We start from the raw sequence: 24,647 nt of genomic DNA, 5'->3' as shown, positions 1-24,647 counted from the left end.
TGTGTGTGTCCAGTGTGTGTGTGTGTGTCCAGTGTGTGTGTGTGTGTGTCCAGTGTGTGTGTGTGTGTCCAGTGTGTGTGTGTGTGTCCAGTGTGTTTGTGTGTCCAGTGTGTGTGTGTGTCCAGTGTGTGTGTGTGTCCAGTGTGTGTGTGTGTGTCCAGTGTGTGTGTGTGTCCAGTGTGTGTGTGTGTGTGTCCAGTGTGTGTGTGTGTGTGTCCAGTGTGTTGGTGAGAGTGTGTGTGTCCAGTGTGTTGGTGAGTGTGTATGTGTCCAGTGTGTTGGTGAGTGTGTATGTGTCCAGTATGTGTGTGTGTGTGTGTCCTGTGTGTGTGTGTGTGTGTGTGTGTCCTGTGTGTGTGTCCTGTGTGTGTGTGTGTGTGTCCATTATGTGTGTGTGTGTCCAGTGTGTGTGTGTGTGTCCAGTGTGTGTGTGTGTGTGATTTTCCAGTGTGTTTTCCAGTGTGTGTGTGTGTGTGTGTGATTTTCCAGTGTGTGTGTGTGTGTGTGTGTGTGTGTGTGTGTGTGTGTGTGTGTGTGTGTGTGTGTGTGTGTGTGTGTGTGTGTGTGTTCAGTGTCTGTGTGACCTGTCCAGTGTTTTTGTGTGTATGTGCCCAGTATGTATCAAGTGTTTGTGTGTGTCCAGTGTGTCTGTGTGTCCAGTGTGTGTGTGTGTGTGTGTGTGTGCCAGTGTGTGTGTGTGTGTTTTTGTGTCCAGTGTCCAGTGTGTGTGTGTGTGTGCGCGAGCGCGTCCAGCGTCCAGTGCGTGTGTGTGCGCGTGTGTGTGTGTGTGCGTGCATCTGAACCATTCTCACAGGGTTCAGGATCACGGAAAGAGACAGAGTTACCATGGTTTTTATTTACAGGAATAAACTGTTCCAACCTGGTGTGTTACTCCATGTATTTAAATGCCATATTCTGATCAAACATAAAACACATGATTAGAGTGAAACGTCATGTTGTGTTTGACACAGGTACCACCTGACACAGGAACACTGAGGATTCATAAACATAAAACCCTGGATAGAGGGGCTCAGTGAATGTAGTGTGGAATGTGTACAGGTGGGTCAGTGTGTCAGAGGAGACTCTGTAGAAGGACAGAGTGCCGGCTGGCCAGTCCAGATACACTCCTACTCTGTGGGAGCTGGAGGAGGGGAAGTCTATGGCAGTGTGATTATTATTGTGCACAGTCATGTAAATGTTGTCAGAACAGAACAGATTCCAGGACTTGTCATTGAACCCAATCAGAGAGTCCTTACCCTTTCCTGTCCTGCTGATTCCTTTATATGTCACTCCTATATCAGCCTCACTCCCACTCCACTCTACCTCCCAGTAACAGCGCCCAGTCAGACCCTCTCTACACAGCACCTGTCCACGGTCCTCAAATCTCTCTGGGTGATCAGGATACGGCTGCTCGTCTCTCCCACGCGTTACCTTTCTGTTCTCCTCAGACAGAGAGAGGTGTCTGTTTACTGTATTTGGGTCCAGTGTGAGATCACAGGCATCTGATGGATGAAACCAGACACATTATTAGAAATCATCATCATTCACATTAGAATGTTAACTCACATTTCACTCATTCATTTAATGTAAATGTTTCTAGGTATCAAATGGAGAAGTTAAGGTAACTTGAGACTTGTTGAATGATCATATGTTATCCTGTAAGGTAATATAAAACACACTTATTCTGATTAATTACACAAACACATTTCTAATGTAATAGAAATACGCCACACACAAACACAGACACACACATTGTCAAAGCAAGTCTTTGTAAACGTTGGTGTTCCTGATTTCTGCTTCTGTAGAACTACAGCTGATATTTAATATGACCAAGTAAGTAATGATGGTGGTCTTTGACTTTGACTTAACTTGAATTAAGACTTATTCTTAGTTATATTCTTCACAGCAGTCAACACTCACATTTTCTAAGCCCAGGTTTCATTGTGTTCTCTCCACCATGTTCCACACTGTGTATAGGTAAGCAGAACATCAGACACTCATTGAGTGATACATGTTAACACACACACACACACAGTTGAAGTCGGAAGTTTACATACACTTAGGTTGGCGTCATTAAAACTTGTTTTCAACCACTCCACAAATTTCTTGTTAACCTCCCTGGGCAAGGTGGGACGTTTGCGTCAACAGCCAGTGGAATCGTGTGGCGTGAAATACAAATACCTCATAAATGCTATAACATCAATTTCTCAAACATATGACTATTTTACACCATTTTAAAGACAAGACTCTCGTTAATCTAACCACACTGTCCGATTTCAAAAAGGCTTTACAACGAAAACAAAACATTAGATTATGTCAGGAGAGTACCCTGCCAAAAATAATCACACAGCCATTTTCAAAGCATGCATATATGTCACAAAAACCAAAACCACAGCTAAATGCAGCAATAACCTTTGATGATCTTCATCAGATGACACTCCTAGGACATTATTTTATACAATACATGCATGTTTTGTTCAATCAAGTTCATATTTATATCAAAAAACAGCTTTTTACATTAGCATGTGATGTTCAGAACTAGCATACCCACTGCAAACTTCCGGTGAATTTACTAAATTACTCACGATTAACGTTCACAAAATATATAATTATTTTAAGAATTATAGATACAGAACTGCTTTATGCAATCGCGGTGTCAGATTTTAAAATAGCTTTTCGGCGAAAGCACATTTTGCAATATTCGGAGGAGATAGCCCGGCCATCACGGCTAGCTAATTTGACACCCACCAAGTTTGGCCCTCACCAAACTCAGATTTACTATTAGAAAAATTGGATTACCTTTGCTGTTCTTCGTCAGAATGCACTCCCAGGACTTCTACTTCAACAACAAATGTTGTTTTGGTTCAAAATAATCCATAGCTATATTGAAATAACTCTATTTTGTTCGTGCGTTGAGGTCAGTATCTGAAGGATGATGCGCGGGCGGAATTCGTGACAAAATTTCAAAATATTCCATTACCGTACTTCGAAGCATGTCAAACGCTGTTTAAAATCAATTTTTATGCAATTTCTCTCATAAAATTGTGATAATATTCCAACCGGGCGACGTTGTATTTGTTTAAAAAGAGAAACAAAAAAATGTAGTCCTCTCGTGCAAGCGCGCTCCAGTGTCAGTGTTCCCTCCCTGACCACTCACAAACACTCCTGCTGTTTTTCGCCCAGAGACTGCAGAGCTCTCATCCCACTTCTGGCGCCTTCATAGAGCCAATGGAAGCCTTAGAAAATGTCACGTTACAGCAGAGATGCTGTATTTTTGATAGAGATGCCCTAGAAGGACAACAAATTGTCAGACAGGGCACTTCCTGCATGAAATCTTCTCAGGTTTTGGCCTGCCATATGAGTTCTGTTATACACAGACACCATTCAAACAGTTTTAGAAACTTTAGAGTGTTTTCTATCCAAATCTACTAATTATATGCATATTCTTGTTTCTGGGTAAGAGTAGTAACCAGTTTAAAATCGGGTACGTTTTTTATCCGGCCGTGAAAATACTGCCCCCTAGCCCCAACAGGTTAAAGACAGGAAGTTATGCTTAATTTTGATGTATGATACTAGTATTGTCATGAATGTTAAATATTTATATTTCTGTCATTTGAATTTGGCGCTCTGCCATTTCACCGGATGTTGGCGAGGTGGTACGTTAGCGGCACGCCTAGCCCAAAGAGGTTTTAAAACAAACATTCTTATCACCACTTGGACAGTTACAGTTGAAGTCGGATGTTTACATACACCTTAGCCAAATACATTTAACCTCAGTTTTTCACAATTCCTGACATTTAATCCTAGTTAAAATTCCATGTCTTAGGTCAGTTAGGATCACCACTTTATTTTAAGAATGTGAAATGTCAGAATAATAATAGAGAGAAAGATTTCAGCTTTTATTTCTTTCATCACATTCCCAGTGGGGCAGAAGTTTATTTGGAAGACCCATTTGCGACCAATCTTTAACTTCCTGACTGATGTCTTGAGATGTTGCTTCAATGTATCCACATAATTTTCTTTCCTCATGATGTCATCTATTTTGTGAAGTGCACCAGTCCCTCCTACAGCAAAGCAACCCACATGCTGCCACCCCTGTGCTTCACGGTTGGGATGGTGTTCTTTGGCTTTTAAGCCTCCCCCTTTTTCCTCCAAACATAATGGTCATTATGGCCAAACAGTTCTATTTTTGTTTCATCAGACCAGAGGACATTTCTCCAAAAAGTACGATCTTTATCCCCATGTGCAGTTGCAAACCGTAGTCTGCCTTTTTTTAATGGAGGTTTTGTAGCAGTGGCTTCTTTCTTGCTTAGCGGCCTTTCAGTTTATGTCGATATAGGACTCGTTTTACTGTGAAAATAGATACTTTTGTTCCTGTTTCCTCCAGCATCTTCACAAGGTCCTTTGCTGCTGTTCTGGGATTGATTTGCACTTATCGCACCAAAGTACGCTCATCTCTAGGAGACAGAACGCGTCTCCTTCCTGAGCGGTATGACGACTGCGTGGTCCCATGGTGTTTATACTTGCATACTATTGTTTGTACAGATGAACGTGGTACCTTCAACCATTTGGAAATTGCTCCCAAGGATAAACCAGAGTTGTGGAGGTTTACAATTTCTGAGGTCTTGGCTGATTTCTTTTGATTCTCCTATGATGTCATGCAAAGAAGCCCTGAGTTTGAAGGTAGGCCTTGAAATACATCCACAGATACACCTCCAATTGACTCAAATGATGTCAATTAACCTATCAGAAGCTTCTAAAGCCATGACATAATTTTCTGTAATTTTCCAAGTTGTTTAAAGGCACAGTCAACTTAGTGTATTTAAACTTCTGACCCACTGGAAATGTTATGCAGTGAAATGTAAGTGAAATAATCTGCCTGTAAATAATTGTTGGAAAAATGACTTGTGTCATACACAAAGTAGATGTCCTAACCGACGTGCCAAAACTTTTGTTTGTTAATCCAGCCGATGTGTCAGATTTCAAAAAGGCTTTACGGCGAAAGTATACCATGCAATTATCTGAGGACAGCGCCCCGCACACAAAAGCAATACATTCATTTTCAATCCAAGCAGAGCCAACACGAAAGTCATAAATAGCGATAAAACTAATCACTTACCTTTGAAGATCTTCAGCTGATTGCAATCATAAGAGTCACAGAAACATCACAAATGGTCCTTTTGTTCAATAAAGTCCTTCTTTATATCTAAAAAAAAGTCAGTTTAGCTGGCGCGCTTGACTCAGTAATCCAACGGTTTCCCTCGTTGGAAAATTCAGGCAAAGAAGTTCTAAAAGCTTTGTCAAAACTTTGTCAAAACAAGTCAAACAACGTGTCAATATCATCCTCAGGTTGTCTAAAATGTAAATAAAGTAAACTGCTAAAAAAAAATAAAGGGAACACTTAAACAACACAATGTAACTCCAAGTCAATCACACTTCTGTGAAATCAAACTGTCCACTTAGGAAGCAACACTGATTGACAATACATTTCACATGCTGTTGTGCAAATGAAATAGACAACAGGTGGAAATTATAGGCAATTAGCAAGACACCCCCAATAAAGGAGTGGTTCTGCAGGTGGGGACCACAGACCACTTCTCAGTTCCTATGCTTTCTGGCTGATGTTTTGGTCACTTTTGAATGCTGGCGGTGCTTTCACTCTAGTGGTAGCATGAGACGGAGTCTACAACCCACACAAGTTGCTCAGGTAGTGCAGCTCATCCAGGACGGCACATCAATGCGAGCTGTGGCAAGAAGGTTTGCTGTGTCTGTCAACGTAGTGTCCAGAGCATGGAGGCGCAACCAGGAGACAGGCCAGTACATCAGGAGACGTGGAGGAGGCCGTAGGAGGGCAACAACCCAGCAGCAGGACCACTACCTCCGCTTTTGTGCAAGGAGGAGCACTGCCAGAGCCCTGCAAAATGACCTCCAGCAGGCCACAAATGTGCATGTGTCTGCTCAAACGGTCAGAAACAGACTCCATGAGGGTGGTATGAGGGCCCGACGTCCACAGGTGGGGGTTGTGCATACAGCCCAACACCGTGCAGGACGTTTGGCATTTGCCAGAGAACACCAAGATTGGCAAATTCGCCACTGGCGCCCTGTGCTCTTCACAGATGAAAGCAGGTTCACACTGAGCACGTGACAGATGTGACAGAGTCTGGAGACGCCGTGGAGAACGTTCTGCTGCCTGCAACATCCTCCAGCATGACCGGTTTGGCGGTGGGTCAGTCATGGTGTGGGGTGGCATTTCTTTGGGGGCCGCACAGCCCTCCATGTGCTCGCCAGAGGTAGCCTGACTGCCATTAGGTACCGAGATGAGATCCTCAGACCCCTTGTGAGACCATATGCAGGTGCGGTTGGCCCTGGGTTCCTCCTAATGCAAGACAATGCTAGACCTCATGTGGCTGGAGTGTGTCAGCAGTTCCTGCAAGAGGAAGGCATTGATGCTATGGACTGGCCCACCCGTTCCCCAGACCTGAATCCAATTGAGCACATCTGGGACATCATGTCTCGCTCCATCCACCATTGCCACGTTGCACCACAGACTGTCCAGGAGTTGGCGGATGCTTTAGTCCAGGTCTTGGAGGAGATCCCTCAGGAGACCATCCGCCACCTCATCAGGAGCATGCCCAGGTGTTGTAGGGAGGTCATACAGGCACGTGGAGGCCACACACACTACTGAGCCTCATTTTGACTTGTTTTAAGGACATTACATCAAAGTTGGATCAGCCTGTAGTGTGGTTTTCCACTTTAATTTTGAGTGTGACTCCAAATCCAGACCTCCATGGGTTGATAAATTGGATTTCCATTGATTATTTTTGTGTGATTTTGTTGTCAGCACATTCAACTATGTAAAGAAAAAAGTATTTAATAAGATTATTTATTTAATTCAGATCTAGGATGTGTTGTTTAAGTGTTCCCTTAATTTTTTTGAGCAGTATATAATATTTCATACGAAAAGGACTGTGTTCAATTTAAACGCCAAATTAGCAGGAGCGCACTTTTCTATTGCGCGGAAAAGCACTGATGTGAAACTAGCAATCAACACACTCCAAGACAAAATATTAATTCATTTTTCAAAATAAAAGCCTCAAAACATTGAATAAAGACGGTTGACATCTAGTAGAAGCTATATGAATTGCAATCGGGTGGACGGACTTAGGGGTTTTCTATAGCTTTACAAAATAAAAGCCTGTGATTGAATAAAAAAAAATTGTGTAGGATTTTCTTTGGGTTTTTGCTTGCCAAATCAGTTCTGTTATACTCACAGACAATACTTTGACAGTTTTGGACACTGTAGAGTGTTGTCTATCCAAATCTACCAATTATATGCATATCCTAGCTTCTGGGCCTGAGAAACATGCAGTTTACTATGGCACGTCTTTCATCCGGACATCAAAATACTGCCCACTAGCCCAAAGAGGTTAGCCTGATAACTCAAACATGTCTGATGTGAACATTGACATAAGCCCTCTACATACTTGAGTTTCTCCAGTCTGCAGTGTGGATCCTCCAGTCCAGCAGAGAGCAGTCTGACTCCTGAGTCTCCTGGGTGATTGTAGCTCAGGTCCATCTCTCTCAGGTGTGAGGGGTTTGACCTCAGAGCTGAGACCAGAAAAGCGCAGCCTTCCTCTGTGACTTGACAGCCTGAAAGCCTGCAAAGAGCAAAATCATTTTAAAATTACACTGCTATTCTTGGTGGTGAAGATAGTGGCAGTATATTTTTTCAACACATTCAGATATATCAGTGTCCTGAAACATGGCAATCTATTAATAAATTAATGTATCATTATTAGAAATAACAAATTATCAAAGTCTTGCCTGTAGAGAGAAAAATATCAAATACAAATATTTGAGTAGACTGACCAGACCAGATTAAAAAGCAGTATCAGTCAAAAGACAGACAGTGAGGTAACATTTTGATTGTATTGAGTATACAGTCCACACCATATCTAATTTGACATTGAAGCTAACATTTTAAATATGGCTCTATACTCCAGCATTTTGGATTTGAGATCAAATGTTTAACTTCCCTGGGCAAGGTGGGACGCTTGAAATACAAATACCTCAAAAATGCTATAACTTCAATTTCTCAAACATATTACTATTTTACACCATTTTAAAGACAAGTCTCTCGTTAATCTAACCACATTGTCCGATTTCAAAAAGGCTTTACAGCGAAAGCAAAACATTAGATTATGTCAGGAGAGTACCCTGCCAAAAATAATCACACAGCCATTTTCAAAGCAAGCATATATGTTACAAAAACCAAAACCACAGCTAAATGCAGTACTAACCTTTGATGATCTTCATCAGATGACACTCCTAGGACATTATGTTATACAATACATGCATGTTTTGTTCAATCAAGTTCATATTTATATCAAAAACCAGCTTTTTACATTAGCATGTGATGTTCAGAACTAGCATACCCACCGCAAACTTCCGGTGAATTTACTAAATTGCTCACGATTACCGTTCACAAAATACAGAACAATTATTTTAAGAATTACAGATACAGAACTCCTTTATGCAATCGCGGTGTCAGATTTTAAAATAGCTTTTTTGGCGAAAGCACATTTTGCAATATTCTGAGTAGATAGCTCGGCCATCACAGGCTAGCTAATTTGACACCCACCAAGTTTGGCGCTCGCTAAACTCAGAATTACTATTAGAAAAATTGGATTACCTTTGCTGTTCTTCGTCAGAATGCACTCCCAGGACTTCTACTTCAACAACAAATGTTGTTTTGGTTCCAAATAATCCATAGTTATATTCAAATAGCTCCATTTTGTTTGTGCGTTCAGGTCTTTATCCGACATGCGAGCGCATTTTGTGACAAAATTTCAAAATATTCCATTACCGTACTTCGAAGCATGTCAAACGCTGTTTAAAATCAATTTTTATGCAATTTTTCTCGTAAAATAGCGATAATATGCCAACCGGGCGCCATTGTATTCATTGAAAGACTGAAAGAAAAAAAAATAGAATTCTCATGAACGCGCATCTCCAGTGTCACTGTTCCCAGCCTGACCACTCACAAAATCTCCTGCTGTTCTTCGCCCAGAGACAGGAGACACGTCATTCCACTTTCTGGCGCCTTCTGAGAGCCAATGGAAGCCTTAGAAAATGTCACGTTACAGCAGAGATGCTGTTTTTGCGATAGAGATGCAACAGAAGGACAAGAAATTGTCAGACAGGGCACTTCCTGTATGGAATCTTCTCAGGTTTTGGCCTGCCATATGAGTTCTGTTATACACAGACACCATTCAAACAGTTTTAGAAACTTTAGAGTGTTTTCTATCCAAATCTACTAATTATATGCATATTCTTGTTTCTGGGTAAGAGTAGTAACCAGTTTAAATCGGGTACGTTTTTTATCCGGCCGTGCAAATACTGCCCCCTAGCCCCAACAGGTTAATATGGGTTGAGTATAATGTCACCTTTAATTTGAGGGGATTTTCATACATATCTGTTTCACCTTTCAGAAATGAAACACTTTATGTGTCTTCCATTTGAAGAAGTCATAAGTATTCTGACAATTTCCCTTATAGTGTATTAAAGTAGTCAAAGTGTAGTATTTGGTTCCAAACTCGTTGGTTGCATTTGCAGTTTGTTGTGGTTGTGTTTTCGTTTATATTTTGCCTAATAGTAACTGAATGGTGGATGATGACTGCATTAATCTTCTGTCTAAGTGAGTAGATAACATGTTTCTAAACACTAATAGATGAATCCTGATGATGCCATGATTAAGAAAAATTATGAATGAGAAAGTTACAGAGGGTACAACAAAACAGCTAACCTCTCACCATTACAAATAACAGAGGGGGTATGATATTTGTTCCTCTGTAACTTTCTCATTCATCATCATTCATTGATTCATTCATGATTATGCATAGTCATGGTACCATCCACATGAATGTAGAAGTGTTCCGAAACATCTTCTATTCTTACAATACAAGTGATTACACAATGACACAGGACATTATTCACCATTTAGTTTCTATTGGGAAAAACATACTCCAAAACCCAACCAAAAAAAACCAGCAAATGCATTCAACAAGTCTGTAGAGTCACAAGCTTGATGAAATCACTGCAGGCAAAGAATATGGGACCAAATATGAAAACATAATACATTCACATTGTCTGTTTTTCTGAGAGGCAACACAATAGGGGTTTTAAAACTCTCATGTGTCTGTGTGAACTGAGATGAGCCTCTGAGATTTAGTATTGACAATAGATTTACGATGGTTTGGTAATAAGACAACATACCATTCCATGATTAGTGTTTGTGTGCCTGTCTGTCGGTGGCAGCGAGACCCAATCTCCAGTTTATTTATCCCAAATGGAAGATGAACACTGGACTTAATCATTTGAGGGAATGACCTAGTGTCCTAGGTTACATTAGTATTTCTGTATAAACAAGTAGTAAATGATCTAGAGACAGATATTTGGCACCATGTAAATCTTGATGTCTTTTGTATGAGAGCAAAATGTACCTTTGTATAATTTCTATATCTGTTCTTCATCACTCAGGAAGAGTTGTAACCTAACCTTGTTTATCTAGGCTCTAACTCTACACCACTGGGTGACCGTTAACACTCCATTACCGCAGTAATTCATCAATAATAAAGTTACATTGTTTTGAAGATATTTAAAAGTCTCTCTCCTTTGGTTAGAATAATTACCAATTTAAAACTGGAAGCTTCATTGTCCATACACATATGGTGTGGACTCTGTGTGCCTGGTAAATGCATGTGGATCTGGTGAACAGTTATCAATTGTTAACCAAATACAGGAATACTGACCTCAGAGTCTTCAGTTTACAGTCGGGATGCCCCAGTCCAGCAGAGAGAAGTTTCACTCCTGAATCTTTCAGGTCATTGTTACTCAGATCCATCTCTCTCAGGTGAGAGAGGTTTGACCTCAGAGCTGAGGCCAGAGAAGCACAGCCTTCCTCTGTAACTCCACAGCCTGACAACCTGACAGAGAGATCATCATGATGTCACAAATGTATCTATATCCACAGTAAAACGAGTCCTATATTGACATTAACTGAAAGGTCGCTCAGCAAGGAAGAAGCCACTGCTACAAAACCTCCATAAAAAGGCAGACTACGGTTTGCAACTGCACATGGGGACAAAGATCGTAATTTTTGGAGAAATGTCCTCTGGTCTGATGAAACAAAAATAGAACTGTTTGGCCATAATGACCATTGTTATGTTTGGAGGAAAAAGGGGGAGGCTTGCAAGCCAAAGAACACCATTCCAACCGTGAAACACGGGGGTGGCAGCATCATGTTGTGGGGATGCTTTGCTGCAGGAGGGACTGGTGCACTTCACAAAATAGATGGCATCATGAGGGAAAAAATTATGTGGATACATTGAAGCAACATCTCAAGACATCAGTCAGGAAGTTAAAGCTTCGTCGCAAATGGGTCTTCCAAATGGACAATGACCCCAAGCATACTTCCAAAGTTGTGGCAAAACGGCGTAAGGACAACAAAGTCAAGGTATTGGATTGGCCATCACAAAGCCCTGACCTCAATCCTATAGAAGATTTGTGGGCAGAACTGAAAAAGTGTGTGCGTCCAAGGAAGCCTACAAACCTGACTCAGTTACACCAGCTCTGACAGGAGGAATGGGACAAAATTCACCCAATTTATTGTGGGAAGCTTGTGGAAGGCTACCCAAAACGTTTGACCCAAGTTAAGCAATTTAAAGGCAATGCTACCAAATACTAATTGAGTGCATGTAAACTTCTGACCCACTGGGAATGTGATGAAAGAAATAAAAGCTGAAATAAATAATTCTCTATTATTATTCTGACATTTCACGTTCTTAAAATAAAGTGGGGATCCTAACTGACCTAAGAAATTGCATTTTTACTAGGATTAAATGTCAGGAATTGTGAAAAACTGAGTTTAAACGTATTTGGCTAAGGTGTATGTAAACTTCCGACTTCAACTGTAACTGTCCAAGTGGTGATAAGAATGTTTGTCTTAACATCTATGGGCTACGTGGGACATTAGCGTCCCACCTGCGGGACACAGCCAGTGAAATATCAGGGCGGCAAATTCAAAAACAGCAAAATGTCATATTTCAACTTTCTCAAACATACAACTATTTTACACCATTTTAAAGATATTCTTCTCCTTGATGTAACCACATTGTCCGATTTCAAAAATGCTTTACAGTGAAAGCAAACCATTAGATTATGTTAGGAGAGTACATAGACAAAAATAATCACACAGCCATTTTCCAAGCAAGGACATGTGTCAATAAAAACCCAAAACAGGTAAATGAAGCACTAACCTTTGACGATCTTCATCAGATGACACTCCTAGGACATTATGTTACACAGTACATGTATGTTTTGTTCGATAAAGTTCATATTTATATCCAAAAACAGCATTTTACATTGGCGCGTGATGTTCAGGAAATGTATTCCCACCAAAACCCTCTGGTTAATGTGCACATCAATTTACAAAAATACTCATCATAAACGTTGACAAAATATATAACAATTATTTAAAGAATTATAGATGGACTACCCCTGGATGCAACCGCTGTGTCAGATTTTAAAATAGCTTTACGGAGAATGCACATTTTTCAATATTCTGAGTATATAGCTCAGCCATCACAGCGAGCTATACAGACACCCACCAAGTTCGGGGCAACCTAAACTCAGAATTAGTATTAGAAATATTGTCTTACCTTTGCTGATCTTCATCAGAATGCACTCCCAGGACTGCTACTTCCACAAGAAATGTTGTTTTTGTTCTAAATACTCCATATTTATGTCCAAATACCTCTGTTTTGTTCATGCGTTCAGGTCACTATCCAAAGCCATACCGCGCAAGCGCGGTACCAGAGACGAAATGTCAAAATGTTCCATTACCGTACTTAGAAGCATGTCAAACGCTGTTTAAAATCAACCTTTATGGTATTTTTAACGTAGAATTGCGATTAATATTCCAACCGGACAATAGCATATTCATTCAAGAAGAAAAAGAAGGAACGGCGTGCTCGCGTGACTGCGCATATCCAATCCCTTTGTTGCCAGGCAGTCCACTCAGTAACTGAGCTCCTATTATCTGCCCAGTGACAGGAGAATGCTCAAACCACTTTCTGAAGGCTGTTCACAGCCAATGGAAGCCTTAGGAAGTGCAACGTCACCCCACAGACACTGTAGTTTCGATAGAGAATCAAAAGAAGAACTACAATTCTCAGACTTTCCACTTCTTGCTTGGATTTTTCTCAGGTTTTTGCCTGACAAATGGGTTCTGTTATACTCAGACACCATTCAAACAGTTTTAGAAACTTCAGTGTTTCTATCCAAATCCATCAATAATATGCATATTCTAGTTTCTGGGCCAGAGTAGTAACCTGTTAAAATCAGGTACGTTTTTCATCGGCCGTGAAAATACTGCCCCCCACACCCCAACAGGTTAACTAGCCTGATCACTCAAACATGTCTGATGTGAACATTGACATAAGCCCTCTACATACATAAGTTTCTCCAGTCTGCAGTGTGGATCCTCCAGTCCAGCAGAGAGCAGTCTGACTACTGAGTCTCCTGGGTGATTGTAGCTCAGGTCCAGCTCTCTCAGGTGTGAGGGGTTTGACCTCAGAGCTGAGACCAGAGAAGCACAGCCTTCCTCTGTGACTTGACAGCCTGAAAGCCTGCAAAGAGTAAAATAATTTTAAAATCACACTGCTATTCTTGGTGGTGAAGATAGTGGCAGTATATTTCTCAACATATACAGATATATCAGTGTTCTGAAACCTGGAAATCTATTAATAAATTAATGTAGCATTAATAGAAATAACAAATTATCAAAGTATTGACTGTAGAGAGAAAAATATCAAATACAAATGTTTGAGTAGACTGACCAGACCAAAAAGCAGTATCAGTCAAAAGACACAGTGAGGTAACATATTTAGATTGTATTGAGTATACATTTCACACCATATCTATTTTGACATTAAAGCTAACATTTTAAATACGGCTCTATACTCCAGCATTTTGGATTTGAGCTCAAATGTTTAATATGAGTTGAGTATAATGTCACCTTTAATTTGAGGGGATTTTTCATATCTGTTTCACCTATTTAGAAATGAAACACTATGCATCTAGTCCCCCCATTTGAAGAAGTCATAAGTATTCTGACAATTTCACTTATAGTGTATTAAAGTATTCAAAGTATACTATTTGTTTCCAAACTCTGGTTGCATTTGCAGTTTGTTGTGGTTGTGTTTTGGTTTATATTTTGCCTAATAGTAACTGAATGGTGGATGATGACTGGATTAATCCTCTGTCTAAGTGAGTAGATAACATGTTTCTTAACACTAATAAAGGAATCCTGATGATGCCATGATTAAGAAAAATTATGAATGAGAAAGTTACATAGGGTACAACAAAACAGCTAACCTCTCACCATTACCAATAAGAGAGGGGGTATGATATTTGTTCCTCTGTAACATTCTCATTCATCATCATTCATTGATTAATTCATGATTATGCATAGTCATGGTACCATCCACATGAATGTAGAAGTGTTCCGAAACATCTTCTATTCTTACAATACAAGTGACTACACAATGACACAGGACATTATTCACCATTCAGTTTCTATTTGGAAAAACATAATCCAAAACACGACCCAAAAAAACAGCAAATGCATTCAACCATTCTGTAGAGTCACAAGCCTGATGAAATCACTGCAGGCAAAGAATATGGGACCAAATATGAAAACATAATACATTCACACTGTCTGTTTTTCTGAGAGGCAACCCAATAGGGTTTTTAAAACTCTCATGTGTCTGTGTGAACTGAGATGAGCCTCTGAGATTTAGTATTGACAATAGATTTACGATGGCTTGGTAATAAGACAACATACCATTCCATGATTAGTGTTTGTGTGCCTGTCTGTCGGTGGCAGTGAGACCCAATCTCCAGTTTATTTATCCCAAATGGAAGATGAACACTGGACTTAATCATTTGAGGGAATGACCTAGTGTCCTAGGTTACATTAGTATTTCTGTATAAACAAGTAGTAAATGATCTAGAGACAGATATTTGGCACCATGTAAATCTTGATGTCTTTTATAGGAGAGCAAAATGTATGTAACGGTTGTCGTCGGGAATGGAGGACCAAAACGCAGCAGGAATGTGGATGCTCATCTTGTATTTTATTTTAAACCAAGAAAACACCAAAATAACAAAATGAAGAACGAACGATCAACAAAACAGTCTTGTCATTCTCACACACGCAAAACAAGAAACAATCTCCCACAAACACTAAACCAAACACAAACCCATAAATAGGACTCCCAATCAGAGGCAACGAGAAAACACCTGCCTCCAATTGAGAGTCCAACCCCAATAAACCAGACATAGAAATACAAAAGGCCAGAGACCACATAGAAATACAAATATAGAACATTAGCCAAAAACCCGGAAATAATAAATCAAACGCCATACTAAATAAACCACCACCCTAAACCACATAAATCAAATACCCTCTGCCACGTCCTGACCAAACTACAATAACAAATAACCCTTATACTGGTCAGGACGTGACAATGTACCTTTGTATAATTTCTATATCTGTTCTTCATCACTCAGGAAGAGTTGTAACCTAACCTTGTTTATTTGGGCTCTAACTCTACACCACTGGGTGACCGTTAACGCTCCATTACCGCAGTAATTCATCAATAATAAAGTTACATTGTTTTGAAGATATTTAAAAGTCTCTCTCCTTTGGTTAGAATAATTACCAATTTAAAACTGTAAGCTTCATTGTCCATACTCATATGGTGTGGACTCTGTGTGCCTGGTAAATGCATGTGGATCTGGTGAACAGTTATCAATTGTTAACAAAATACAGGAATACTGACCTCAGAGTCTTCAGTTTACAGTCGGGATTCTCCAGTCCAGCAGAGAGAAGTTTCACTCCTGAATCTTTCAGGTCATTGTTACTCAGATCCATCTCTCTCAGGTGAGAAAGGTTTGACCTCAGAGCTGAGGCCAGAGAAGCACAGCCTTCCTCTGTGACTCTACAGCCTGACAGCCTGACAGAGAGATCATCATGATGTCACAAAAGTATCTATATCCACAGTAAAACGAGTCCTATATTGACAAACTGAAAGGCCGCTTAGCAAGGAAGAAGCAAGCCACTGCTACAAAACCTCCATAAAAAGCCAGACTACGGTTTGCAATTGCACATGGGCACAAAGATCGTACTTTTTGGAGAAATGTCCTCTGGTCTGATGAAACAAAAATAGAACTGTTTGGCCATAATGACCATTGCTATGTTTGGAGGAAAAAGGGAGGCTTGCAAGCCAAAGAACACCATCCCAACCGTGAAGCGAAGGGGTGGCAGCATCATGTTGTGGGGGTGCTTTGCTGCAGGAGGGCCTGGTGCACTTCACAAAATAGATGGCTTCATGAGGAAAGAAAATTACGTGGATACATTGAAGCAACATCTCAAGACATCAGTCAGGAAGTTAAAGCTTCATCGCAAATGGGTCTTAAAATGGAAAATGACACCAAGCTTACTTCCAAAGTTATGGCAAAATGGCATAAGGGCAACAAAGTCAAGGTATTGGAGTGGCCATCACAAAGCCCTGACCTCAATCCTATAGAAGATTTGTGGGCAGAACTGAAAAAGTGTGTGCGTGCAAGGAAGCCTACAAACCTGACTCAGTTACACCAGCTCTGACAGGAGGAATGGGACAAAATTCACCCAATTTATTGTGGGAAGCTTGTGGAAGGCTACCCAAAACGTTTGACCCAAGTTAAGCAATTTAAAGGCAATGTTACCAAATACTAATTGAGTGTATGTAAACTTCTGACCCACTGGGAATGTGATGAAAGAAATAAAAGCTGAAATAAATAATTCTCTATTATTATTCTGACATTTCACATTCTTAAAATAAAGTGGGGATCCTAACTGACCTAAGACATGGAATTTTTACTAGGATTAAATGTCAGGAATTGTGAAAAACTGTGTTTAAATCTATTTGGCTAAGGTGTATGTAAACTTCCGACTTCAACTGTAACTGTCCAAGTGGTGATAAGAATGTTTGTCTTAACTAGCCTGATAACTCAAACATGTCTGATGTGAACATTGACATAAGCCCTCTACATACTTGAGTTTCTCCAGTCTGCAGTGTGGATCCTCCAGTCCAGCAGAGAGCAGTCTGACTCCTGAGTCTCCTGGGTGATTGTAGCTCAGGTCCAGCTCTCTCAGGTGTGAGGGGTTTGACCTCAGAGCTGAGACCAGAGAAGCACAGCCTTGCTCTGTGACTTGACAGCCTGAAAGCCTGCAAATAGTAAAATCATTTTAAAATCACACTGCTATTCTTGGTGAAGATAGTGGCAGTATATTTTTTCAACATATTCAGATAAATCAGTGTTCTGAAACCTGGAAATCTATTAATAAATTAATGTATCATTAATAGAAATAACAAATTATCAAAGTATTGCCTGTAGAAAGAAAAATATCAAATACAAATGTTTGAGTAGACTGACCAGACCAGATCAAAAAGCAGTATCAGTCAAAAGACAGACAGTGAGTGTAACGGCCGTCGGGAGAGAGAGTAGACCAAGGTGCAGCGGAGTTAGTGTTCATCATTATTTTTATTTACTAAAGAACACTACACAAAACAAAATGAGAAAACTGACAGCCAAACAGTCCTGTCAGGTGCAAAACACTCAACAGAAACAATTACCCACAAAACCCAAAGGAAAAACATGCTCCTTATGTGTGACTCCCAATCAGCAACAACGAGCTTCAGCTGTGCCTGATTGGGAGCCACACACGGCCCAAAACAAAGAAATACAAAAACATAGAGAAAGGAACATAGAACGCCCACCCAATGTAACACCCTGGCCTAACCAAAATAAAGAACAAAAAAAACCCTCTCTATGGCCAGGGCGTTACAGTGAGGAAACAAATGTAGATTGTATTGAGTATACAGTCCACACCATATCTATTTTGACATTGAAGCTAACATTTTAAATACGGCTCTATACTCCAGCATTTTGGATTTGAGATCAAATGTTTAATATGGGTTGAGTATAATGTCACCTTTATTTTGAGGGGATTTTCATTCATATCTGTTTCACCGTTTAGAAATGAAAAACTTTATGTATCTAGTCCACCCATTTGAAGAAGTCATAAGTATTCTGACAATTTCAATTATAGTGTATTAAAGTAGTCAAAGTTTACTATTTGGTTCCAAAGTCGTTGGTTGCATTTGCAGTTTGTTGTGGTTGTGTTTTGGTTTATATTTTGCTTAATAGTAACTGAATGGTGGATGATGACTGCATTAATCTTCTGTCTAAGTGAGTAGATAACATGTTTCTAAACTCTAATAAATCAATCCTGATGATGCCATGATTAAGAAAAATTATGAATGAGAAAGTTACAGAGGTTACAGCAAAACAGCTAACCTGTAATTCTGTATTAACAAGTAGTAAATGATCTAGAGACAGATATTTGGCACCATGTAAATCTTGATGTCTTTTGTATGAGAGCAAAATGTACCTTTGTATAATTTCTATATCTGTTCTTCATCACTCAGGAAGAGTTGTAACCTAACCTTGTTTATTTGGGCTCTAACTCTACACCACTGGGTGACCGTTAACGCTCCATTACCGCAGTAATTCATCAATAATAAAGTTACATTGTTTTGAAGATATTTAAAAGTCTCTCTCCTTTGGTTAGAATAATTACCAATTTAAAACTGTAAGCTTCATTGTCCATACTCATATGGTGTGGACTCTGTGTGCCTGGTAAATGCATGTGGATCTGGTGAACAGTTATCAATTGTTGACCAAATACAGGAATACTAACCTCAGAGTCTTCAGTTTACGGTCGGGATTCTCCAGTCCAGCAGAGAGAAGTTTCACTCCTGAATCTTTCAGGTTATTGTTACTCAGATCCATCTCTCTCAGGTGAGAGAGGTTTGACCTCAGAGCTGAGGCTAGAGAAGCACAGCCTTCCTCTGTGACTCCACAGCCTGACAGCCTGACAGAGAGATCATCATGATGTCACAAAAGTATCGATATCCACAGTAAAACGAGTCCTATATTGACATAAACTGAAAGGTCGCTCAGCAAGGAAGAAGCCACTGCTACAAAACCTCCATAAAAAGGCAGACTACGGTTTGCAACTGCACATGGGGACAAAGATCATAATTTTTGGAGAAATGTCCTCTGGTCTGATGAAACAAAAATAGAACTGTTTGGCCATAATGACCATTGTTATGTTTGGAGGAAAAAAGGGGAGGCTTGCAAGCCAAAGAACACCATCCCAACCGTGAATCACAAGGGTGGCAGCATCATGTTGTGGGGATGCTTTGCTGCAGGAGGGCCTGGTGCACTTCACAAAATAGATGGCATCATGAGGGAAAAAATTATGTGGATACATTGAAGCAACATCTCAAGACATCAGTCAGGAAGTTAATGATTGGTCGCAAATGGGTCTTCCAAATGGAAAATGACCCCAAGCATACTTCCAAAGTTGTGGCAAAATGGTGTAAGGACAACAAAGTCAAAGTATTGGAGTTGCCTTCACCAAGCCCTGACCTCAATCCTATAGAAGATTTGTGGGCAGAACTGAAAAAGTGTGTGCGTGCAAGGAAGCCTACAAACCTGACTCAGTTACACCAGCTCTAACAGGAGGAATGGGACAAAATTCACCCAATTTATTGTGGGAAGCTTGTGGAAGGCTACCCAAAAAGTTTGACCCAAGTTAAGCAATTTAAAGGCAATGCTACCAAATACTAATTGAGTGTATGTAAACTTCTGATCCACTGGAAATGTGATGAAAGAAATAAAAGCTGAAATAAATCATTCTCTCTACTATTATTCTGACATTTCAAGTTCTTAAAATAAAGTGGCGACCCTAACTGACCTAAGACATGGCATTTTTACTAGGATTAAATGTCAGGAATTGTGAAAAACTGTGTTTAAATCTATTTGGCTAAGGTGTATGTAAACTTCCGATTTCAACTGTAACTGTCCAAGTGGTGATAAGAATGTTTGTCTTAACTAGCCTGATAACTCAAACATGTCTGATGTGAACATTGACATTAGCCCTCTACATACTTGAGTTTCTCCAGTCTGCAGTGTGGATCCTCCAGTCCAGCAGAGAGCAGTCTGACTCCTGAGTCTCCTGGGTGATTGTAGCTCAGGTCCAGCTCTCTCAGGTGTGAGGGGTTTGACCTCAGAGCTGAGACCAGAGAAGCACAGCCTTGCTCTGTGACTTGACAGCCTGAAAGCCTGCAAAAAGTAAAATCATTTTAAAATCACACTGCTATTCTTGGTGAAGATAGTGGCAGTATATTTTTTCAACATATTCAGATAAATCAGTGTTCTGAAACCTGGAAATCTATTAATAAATTAATGTATCATTAATAGAAATAACAAATGATCAAAGTATTGCCTGTAGAAAGAAAAATATCAAATACAAATGTTTGAGTAGACTGACCAGACCAGATTAAAAAGCAGTATCAGTCAAAAGACAGACAGTGAGGTAACATTTTGATTGTATTGAGTATACAGTCCACACTATATCTAATTTGACATTGAAGCTAACATTTTAAATACGGCTCTATACTTCAGCATTTTGGATTTGAGATCAAATGTTTAATATGAGTTGAGTATAATGTCACCTTTAATATGAGGGGATTTTCATTCATATCTGTTTCACCGTTTAGAAATGAAACACTTTATGTATCTAGTCCCCCCATTTGAAGAAGTCATAAGTATTCTGACAATTTCACTTATAGTGTATTAAAGTATTCAAAGTTTACTATTTGGTTCCAAACTCGTTGGTTGCATTTGCAGTTTGTTGTGGTTGTGTTTTGGGTTATGTTTTGCCTAATAGTAACTGAATGGTAGATGATGACTGGATTAATCTTCTGTCTAAGTGAGTAGATAACATGTTTCTAAACACTAGTAAATGAATCCTGATGATGCCATGATTAAGAAAAATTATGAATGACAAAGTTACAGAGGGTACAACAAAACAGCTAACCTCTCACCATTACCAATAACAGAGGGGGTATGATCTTTGTTCCTCTGTAACTTTCTCATTCATCACAATTCATTGATTAATTCATGATTATGCATAGTCATGGTACCATCCACATGAATGTAGACGTGTTCCGAAACATCTTCTATTCTTACAATACAAGTGACTACACAATGACACAGGACATTATTCACCATTCAGTTTCTATTGGGAAAAACATAATCCAAAACACGACCCAAAAAAACAGCAAATGCATTCAACAAGTCTGTAGAGTCACAAGCTTGATGAAATCACTGCAGGCAAAGAATATGGGACCAAATATGAAAACATAATACATTCACACTGTCTGTTTTTCTGAGAGGCAACCCAATAGGGGTTTTAAAACTCTCATGTGTCTGTGTGAACTGAGATGAGCCTCTGAGATTTAGTATTGACAATAGATTTACGATGGCTTGGTAATAAGACAACATACCATTCCATGATTAGTGTTTGTGTGCCTGTCTGTCGGTGGCGGCGAGACCCAATCTCCAGTTTATTTATCCCAAATGGAAGATGAACACTGGACTTAATCATTTGAGGGAATGACCTAGTGTCCTAGGTTACATTAGTATTTCTGTATAAACAAGTAGTAAATGATCTAGAGACAGATATTTGGCACCATGTAAATCTTGATGTCTTTTGTATGAGAGCAAAATGTACCTTTGTATAATTTCTATATCTGTTCTTCATCACTCAGGAAGAGTTGTAACCTAACCTTGTTTATCTAGGCTCTAACTCTACACCACTGGGTGACCGTTAACGCTCCATTACCGCAGTAATTCATCAATAATAAAGTTACATTGTTTTGAAGATATTTAAAAGTCTCTCTCCTTTGATTAGAATAATTACCAATTTAAAAATGTAAGCTTCATTGTCCAAACACATATGGTGTGGACTCTGTGTGCCTGGTAAATGCATGTGGATCTGGTGAACAGTTATCAATTGTTAACCAAATACAGGAATACTGACCTCAGAGTCTTCAGTTTACAGTCGGGATTCTCCAGTCCAGCAGAGAGAAGTTTCACTCCTGAATCTTTCAGTTCATTGTTACTCAGATCCATCTCTCTCAGGTGAGAGAGGTTTGACCTCAGAGCTGAGGCCAGAGAAGCACAGCCTTCCTCTGTGACTCCACAGCCTGACAGCCTGACAGAGAGATCATCATGATGTCACAAACACATTGTTAATTTAACACATGGTATAGAAGGATAATTACAGATGCATTTGGCGTATTTTTCCAAACAAAATAAAGATTAATGTTCCGTCTCCTAGAATTGTATGGTCCTATTGTTATACTAATGTGAACATCAATGCATTGATTCAATAGGTTTTTCAATATTTTACAATATATGATATACGAATTATGATACATATTTTTCTCTAAACTGAATATTTCTTCCTGATGATTAGTACTTAAATGTCATTTCATGTACTCACAGAGCAACTCTGGAGGCTTTGACCACTGGCAGCAGCCTCAGAAGACCTTCCTCTGATCTGGAGTATTTCTTCAGGTCAAACACATCCAGCTCCTTTTCTGAAGTCAGCAACACAAAGACCAGAGCTGACCACTGTGCAGGTGACAGTTTGGCTTCTGAGAGACTTCCTGAGATCAGGTAGCTTTGGATCTCCTCCACTAGAGAATGGTCATTCAGTTCATTCAGACAGTGGAACAGATTGATGCACCTCTCTGGAGAGGGATTCTCCCTGATCTTCTCCTTGATGTACTTGACTATTTCTTCATGGCTCTGTGAGCAGCTTCTTGTTGTTGTCAGTAGACCTCGTAAGTGCTTCTGATTGGACTCCAGTGAGAGGCCCAGAAGGAATCGGAGGAAAAGGTCCAGGTTTCCCGTCTCACTTTGTAAGGCTTTATCCACAGCACTCTTGTAGACAGTTACTTCAGGCTTCAGCGCAAAATAGTTTCTGGATGTTGAATGCAGTTCGGCTATTCGATTCTCATTGTTGTTGATGAATGAGAGGAACACATATACAGCAGCCAGAAACTCCTGAATGCTCAGATGCACGAAGCAGTACACCTTGTCCTTGTAGAGCCCACATTCCTCTTTAAAGATCTGTGTGCACAATCCTGAGTACACTGAGGCTTCATTGACATCAATGCCAGCCTGTTTCAGGTCTTCTTCATAGAAAATCAGATTGCCAATCACAAGCTGTTGAAAAGCCAGTTTTCCCAGTGACAGAATGCTCTCTTTATTCCAGTGTGGATCTGTCTCTTCTTTCCCAAGATACTTTTCATTCTTCTTTATGGTATGAAACACCACAAGGTGTGTGTACATCTCAGTCAGAGTCTTGGGCACCTCTTCTCTCTTATGTTTCAACATGTGTTCAAGGACTATTGCAGAAATCCAACAGAAGACTGGAATGTGGCACATGATGTGAAGGCTCCTTGAGGTCTTTATGTGTGAGATGATTCTGCTGGCCAGGTCCTCATCACTGAATCTCTTCCTGAAGTACTCCTCCTTCTGTGGGTCATTAAACCCTCGTACCTCTGTCACCTGGTCAACACACACTGAAGGGATCTTATTGGCTGCTGCAGGTCGGGTAGTTATCCAGAGGAGAGCAGAGGGAAGCAGATTTCCCTTGATGAGATTTGTCAGCAGAACATCCACTGAGGTTGACTGTGTGACATCACAACATATCTTGTTCGTGTGGAAGTCTAGGGGCAGTCGGCACTCATCCAGACCATCAAAGATTAACAGAACTTTGTACTTGTTGTGGTTGGAGAATTTTAATTTTTTGGTTTCCATTGAGAAATGATTGAGAAGTTCAATCAAAGTGTGTTTTTCCCCTTTCATCAAATTCAGCTCCCGAAAAGGGAATGAAAATACAAATTGAACATCCTGATTTGCTTTACCTTCAGCCCAGTCCAGGATGAACTTCTGCACAGAGACTGTTTTTCCAATACCAGCGATTCCCTTTGTCAGCACAGTTCTGATAAGTTTGTCTTGTCCAGTTAAGGGTTTGAAGATGTCGTTACATTTGATTGCAGTCCCGGGTCTTGCTTGTTTCCTGGTTGTTGTCTCAATCTGTCTCAGCTCATGTTCATTATTGACCTCTCCTGTTCCACCCTCTGTGATGTAGAGCTCTGTGTAGATCTTATTGAGAAGTGTTGGGTTTCCTTGTTTAGCGATCCCCTCAAATACACATTGAAACTTCTTCTTTAGAATAGATTTGAGTTCATGTTGGCAAATCACAGCAAGATCATCTGAGTCTAGAAATAACACAGAGGATATTCACATTATGTCTGTTCATATTACGTCATATTACAGTATTGTAGGACTGTGTTTTAAAGTTGTACATTATAATAATTTATTCTCTTAACTGACTGTATAAATGTGTAAATGTTTTCATAATGCATTACACACTGTAGTGACTGATTATATTGTATTATATTCTTATTAATGATGGCATCATTAATGTTGTCTCTCTCACTCAATTCAATTCAATTTAAGGGCTTTACTGACATGGGAAACATAATAAACAAAAGTGAAATAAACAATAACAAATTAACAGTAAACATTTCACTCACAAAAGTTCCAAAATA

At 39.8% G+C, this 24,647-nt stretch overlaps 1 protein-coding gene across 1 annotated transcript; it reads right to left on the bottom strand.

The window, feature by feature from the left end:
* Positions 1-836: 836 nt before the first annotated feature.
* On the bottom strand, positions 837-24,103 carry LOC106595797 (NLR family CARD domain-containing protein 3-like). Its single transcript, XM_045715726.1, has 7 exons — positions 22,526-24,103; positions 22,061-22,234; positions 20,125-20,298; positions 18,869-19,042; positions 17,160-17,333; positions 1,921-1,967; positions 837-1,502 (listed from the first exon to the last, which is right to left on the bottom strand). Exons 1-7 carry the CDS (start codon positions 23,896-23,898, stop codon positions 952-954), a joined length of 2,667 nt encoding a protein of 888 aa, XP_045571682.1. The 5' UTR covers positions 23,899-24,103; the 3' UTR covers positions 837-951.
* Positions 24,104-24,647: the final 544 nt, after the last annotated feature.

This window comes from Salmo salar, chromosome ssa03 (assembly GCF_905237065.1).
Source record: "Salmo salar chromosome ssa03, Ssal_v3.1, whole genome shotgun sequence".
In the NCBI taxonomy this organism is placed as follows: Eukaryota; Metazoa; Chordata; class Actinopteri; order Salmoniformes; family Salmonidae; genus Salmo; species Salmo salar.
This window is presented reverse-complemented; position numbering and strand designations above follow the sequence as displayed.